Below are 6,000 nucleotides of genomic sequence, written 5' to 3'. Positions count from 1 at the left end.
TATCTGAAGGGAGGGTGTCAAGAGGATGGAGCCAGACTCTTTTCAGTGGTGCCCAGTGACAGGACGCGAGGCAACAGGCACAAACTGAAACACAGGAAGTTCCATCTAAACATGAGAAAAAACTTCTTCAGTGTGAGGGTGACAGAGCACTGGAACAGGTTGCCCAGAGAGGTTGTGGAGTCTCCTTCTCTGGAGATATTCAAAACCCGCCTGAAGGCAATCCTGTGCAACGTGCTCTAGGTGACCATGCTTGAGCAGGGGGGTTGGACTAGATGATCTCCAGATCTTCCAACCTCAACCATTCTGTGATTCCGTAATTGGATCTTGCATTCAAAACAAGATACAATGTTGTAAGAAACCAAATTTAATTCTAATGCTTGTGTATCTATTTGTTTCAGTTAATCTATTCTAGGTTTACAAAAACACACAAACCTGTATAGTAAAATACACCATTTCAGAAATAAATTATCCAGGCAGGGAAATGGTTTTGTTAAAGCTTTACATACAGCTTTAAAGTACTGTAGTTTGGGGATCGGCATACTTTGAAAGTGAAATTTTTGCTTAGGAAAATTCCACTGGCCAATATAATTATAATTTTTCTCATGATTTTCCCAGAATTCAAAAAAAAGTATTGTGATTAAATAAATATTTCATTCTGTAAGTTGGCACCAGTAATTTCATAATGAAATACAATTTGGAATGAAATATTTTTAAATAATTAATAATAAGAAAAAGGTGCAATTAACTACCTTGCTTGTAGTTGATCCATATATATTTTGTAAAGCTTCTATGAAACTGGAAGTTGAGGTTTCATTAGATAGGAGAATTTTAAAAGTATCCTCAAAAAGAAATTGTTTGAAAGTTTGGTCCTGAATATTTGACTCATCTTCATCTTGAAAAACAAAGTTATCATGCACCTAATGGAAAACAATGTAGGAATTTAGAGTATATATATCAAGTCCAGTCTGTCCATAACTATATATGCCAAATTGGAAGTATTTAAACAAAAAGGTCATAATAACACAAATAAGATAGGATTATAATATAGCAAATGCATAACCACATTTTCTATAACTACACACCATAATGTTTGCTGACCTCCAGTGGATAGAGTACAATACTGCATTCTCATTTAAAGTAGCTATTCTTAAGTGTGTTTGATTTGAAAATTAATGAAAAAATTAAAATGTCAACTCAAATATTAACATATCCCTTACAAAACTCAGGTATTTAGGAACTATTACTGATGAAGATATAATTTTTACAATATTTAAACACAAAGAACAAACTCATATTTATAAAATATGAATAAATTATTATTTTAGCATAAACATAAATGCAACTTTAAGCTGTATGGGATGTACTCATACTTCAGCTTCTAGGGGATACTATTCAAAGTAAAATGTCCATTAATGCTTAGTAAATAACAACTATTAATTTATTAATTATTTATTATTTCATAGGAAACTATTGAACACTACTGATTTACTGGAAATTTATGTATTATGACTGATGGTTGAGACAACTGTGCAGGCAGGTAAATATGATAGTTCTACCAAAAGATTCTGTTTTATGTTTATAGTTTTAAGCAACTCATGGAAGAAAAGAATTTATTTAGAATCTACACTTAATTTTCATAAACACTCCAAAATTGAGATGAGATGTCATATTTCTTATACTAGCTAAAAACACCTTTCTAGACTAATTAAGGATATCATCTTCATGGTTCCTGAGTCCATTTCTCCTGTGCATTTAAAAGGCCTTGGTTTTGTGAAGCATTGAAGAGAATGACTTCACTGTTGTTATTAGTAACTTGAACAGATTTTAACTGAAGATTACTTTAAAAAGTCGTCTCCTGTAATTTCGCTGGATATATTTACGCATAACCTTTTTAGCTTTTTGTGTATGATAAATGTGGATAAAGATATTATATGCATATTTTATTATACATTTATTATGTATAAATAAAGACTAATAAAAAGCAGCTGGAAAGCAGTACAACTGTTGTGGCTCACTGGGCTATTCCTGAGACAGGAGTGGTACAAACACGGCACAGTGAGTTTATGCCACAGTTGCCCTCTCTCTGGTTTAGAGGGTTTCAAGAACAGTCCAGAAAGAAAGCAGCACAGTGGAGGTCAAAGCAGGTCATGGACTGAAGAAGTACAACCCAATTCGTGGAGACCTTTAACTTTTATTAAAAGGTATTTGTGGTATTTTAACTTCCTCACTTCAGCTGTGTTCTGGCACAGTTAATACCTAACTTTCCTAGCATGCAATGCTTCCTATCAGTATTGTTTAGCTGATGTTCAGATGGGGTGAATGGGGTGATAGTCCTGTAACTCTAAAACTGAAAGGTTTGCGCATTTGAATGTGGTGAACTTCATTGCAGCAACTCTGTCCATTAGCAACCTTTCTCCCACAGTAACTCTCCACTTTCATGCATAATTAATATTAATGCATTTGGACATTTCTCAGAGATTTGAGGGCAACTGTCAAAGAGGGTTCTCTGCCGTGTTCTTTTTGGTGTAAGTTTTTTGGGTCAAGCAATATCCTTCTTCTTTTGTTTAGTAAACTTTTAACATCTAGGGCACTCCTGCAGACAAAAAAAATCCATAAGAAATGTAGTGGAATTTGCTTACCTCGAGAACTACTGGGTATATGGAGGTGTTGAATCCAATATCAAAGGTTAGCATTTGAAAACATTGGCTGCATCTGAAATACAGTATAACAGGAATCAGACTCAGTGAGGTTAGTTACTATTGTGAAATATATGCTACAATGACTGAGAATACACACAAATGTCCAGAGAAAGCAAGCAACACAGTCTAAATAAGATTTCTAGGACAAACCAGAAACCTAAAGTAGACATAGAATCATGTCATGGGCTGATGAAAAAAGTGCTATAGACTATATGGTTGACTTCTAAAGCAGTGAGGGAGGTGAACCACACTAGAGGATGAAAGGCCTTTTGATGAGAATGAAGTCCCACAAATGCTTTGGAGACCTCTGGAGGGCAGTAGATGTCTAACAAGCAAAACTCTCTGGTCTTACTGAACCCAAGGATCTGTTCTGCAATTGTGGGGACGTTTGAAGGCCTGGGCCACAAACTCTAAGCAAATCTCAGGGCTACATACTTAAGAGACACCCATCCTGTTGGTAAACAAATATTGGAGTTTGGACTAAGGTCAAAATAGCTCTACTCCTGTTACACTCCTCACTTCCTTTTTACCCTCTTCACCCACAATGTAAGCTTTATTCCCAACTTGCATAAGCCAAATAAGGAGCTTTATATTACTGCTACTAAAATAGCTGTGTTCTTAAATAGCTTTATAAAATATATAAAACTTTATAAGACATAATAAATAGTAACATATTTGCTATTTACCATAAAAATGTCAGAGATGTGATATAACATATATAGAGCAAATATTAATTTTAATTAATAAACATGGTACATATTAATATTGATCTATGTACAGTAATTTGAACACCCTAATAGAAGTGATCACAAAGATTCAACACTCACATAAAAGTGAACATTGCTGCCTAGGTATATTTCATAAGGTACATTTTACCAAGTATTTCACCACTGTCTGTTGTTCAGATTCCCTGCCCCAGCCAGATCAAAACAGACTGGGGCTACTCTGACTTTAACCAGTTGACAGATGACAGAGGACTCACTGAAGTGAAATACAGCGTATATATTTGTACTAGCCCACTTGTGAGTGATTTCTGTTCCTTTGTGCTGCCTGAAACACTTAACTGGGACACATAATACGGTCCTAGGTATTCATCATAACCCTTTCATGTCAGAAACACTAGATGTTAAAGAGCTTTACTCCCTAAATACTACACATCCTCACTTCATTCTATTAAGAAGTATGAAATAGAGGGGTTTTTGTTATTTTAGGACATGTATCTTCTACAATATATTGATTCTTTTCTAAGGAGCTACCTTGACAAAAGCATAGCAATGACCACTGCAAGGTACTTACTGATTGTAAGAGTTTGGTCCTGAGGCAGATGATTCACTGAAGACCTCAGTTATCAGTAGGAGTTTGCTTATAGCTTCCTTCATGTTGTTAAAGGCTTGTTGGGGAGAACTGCTTTTGAAGAACACCTCAAAAAATCTTTGCAGCTATGAAAAAGTTTACATATATTTTACACATTTATGCTAAAGCAATTCTTAAGATAATGCCCAGTAGGTAGAAAGTTGCTCTGGCTGTTCCTGTTCTTATTACCTCTTGTTTTATTCCAAAAAGTAGTTCCCTTCCCAAGCTTTACTAACTAAAAGAAATGTGCCCCATGCACAGATGTGGGCTGAAGGTTGCAACACCTAGAACTCTTTCTTCTGCCTCTGAAAAAGCTGTTTGAAACTCCAAAAGGAAAAAAAAAACCAACAACCCTATATATTACTAAAGTTATAAAATTAAACTTTGACTGCCAGGAAATTACAAAGTAACGATTGCATATATAACCTCAACACTGCCCTTTGGATATTTGCATTATGCTGCAATCTTTAATTACCTCACACTGTATTTTTATGCCATAGAACATTTTCTATTTGTACTGCAATTCCATGAATCTCTAGGGTAAAAGAGCCCCGGAACTGCTGTGTAGAAAGAGATTATGCATATCCTCAGATCACACACTATTTCATTGCCACAACAGGTTGAGAGGGAGTACGTGCTTCCCCAACACTAAGATCGCCAAAGCTGTGTTTCTCGCACAGAATAGTACAAAGGTTATGAAAGTGAAGCTTCTCAGCCAGATCCTGGACATCACTGATATTCCTCCTACACTAGCACGCAGCTTTTCTCTAATTTCCTAAATCTAGCAGTGGGTACTGAGGAGCTAAGGGGGAAGATGTGTTGCTTCTCTGCGTGGGGAACATAAGTAGCTGCAGAATTTTATAAGGAGAGATGGAGATTACTGGGGGGAAGGACAAGACAGGCAGATAAAAGCCCTATTAGCCCATTTGCTCCCCTAACTAAATCAATTCCTGAGCACATGCAACACAACAGATACATAATGCATACATTTCTAGTCAGAATTAGGATGACAGGCTGATTGGCCCTCACAGCGTGTTGTTGGCTATAACAGCAAACTGTTCCCAACAGAAAGGGCATAAAAATAATGCTGGCTTCTCCCAGGAATTACATTATAGATAATGCTCTCCTTAGGCAGGTTAGAAAAAATCAAGTGCTCAACGGGTTCTCAACAGAAGATGTCAAGTTTTAGGTTATTCTAAGTCAATGACTGAAAATAAATATTTAGTCAGTTTAGTTCAGGACCAACAAAGATATCAGAAAAATAAATAGTCCAGGTTTGATTCCAATTCATGAAAAAAATCCTATACAAACCAGTTCAGATTAAGTTTGACTCCAAGGATTCTAAAGGATTCTCAGCAACCGATGGGAAAAAAGTAAAGTGTATGTATTTGGGGTGATAAAGTATGAAAAACTGCAGGAACTTCAGGTTCTCCTAAAAGAGCACCCAACAAAGACTTATAAATATCTGCATTCAACTGCAAAATATTAAACTCACTGAGTTAAAGGTTACTTCACACAATCACTGCTGATGCTGATCTCTCACCTTCAAAGGAAACAGACTACCTGCTCCAGCAAGGTTCAATTTCATTATTGACTGAGTCTGATTAAAAGCAGCATTGAATAGCAAAAGGAGGACAGAATGGAAAAATCTGGTGGGAATCACAGGAATTTACTCTGGGAGAAAGCTGACCTCTGGCTGGCAAATTTTTGAGTAGAGGAATAGGGATTAAATTTTAGTAGGCTGTAAAACTTAATGCACACATGCACATATATATTGTACAATGACACCATTGTATATAGAATTACAAACTTCTCAGGAGCTTAAAAATGTTCATCCACATGCTGGCTGCATATAGTCAGCAGTATATCACACGTATTTATATAATGCCTTTTAGAAAATGTGTAAATGCAGCCAAATTATGTGGATCAAGCACACATTTTCTCTAAA

At 35.9% G+C, this 6,000-nt stretch overlaps 1 protein-coding gene across 1 annotated transcript in view; it reads right to left on the bottom strand.

The window, feature by feature from the left end:
* The window catches only part of CPED1 (cadherin like and PC-esterase domain containing 1), a 154,828-nt gene that overhangs the window by 88,499 nt on the left and 60,329 nt on the right, over positions 1-6,000 (bottom strand). Inside the window, exons 8-10 of the mRNA XM_026067055.1 lie at positions 3,996-4,138; positions 2,640-2,712; positions 750-917 (exon numbers count right to left, since the gene is read on the bottom strand). Of these exons, the coding sequence (XP_025922840.1) occupies positions 750-917; positions 2,640-2,712; positions 3,996-4,138 (384 nt within the window). The remainder of the gene's footprint in view (positions 1-749; positions 918-2,639; positions 2,713-3,995; positions 4,139-6,000) is intronic.

Source organism: Apteryx rowi, unplaced genomic scaffold (assembly GCF_003343035.1).
Source record: "Apteryx rowi isolate R43461 unplaced genomic scaffold, aptRow1 scaffold_252, whole genome shotgun sequence".
Lineage (NCBI taxonomy): Eukaryota > Metazoa > Chordata > Aves > Apterygiformes > Apterygidae > Apteryx > Apteryx rowi.
Note: the sequence above shows the minus strand (reverse complement) of the source record. Positions and strands in the feature narration are given on the sequence as shown.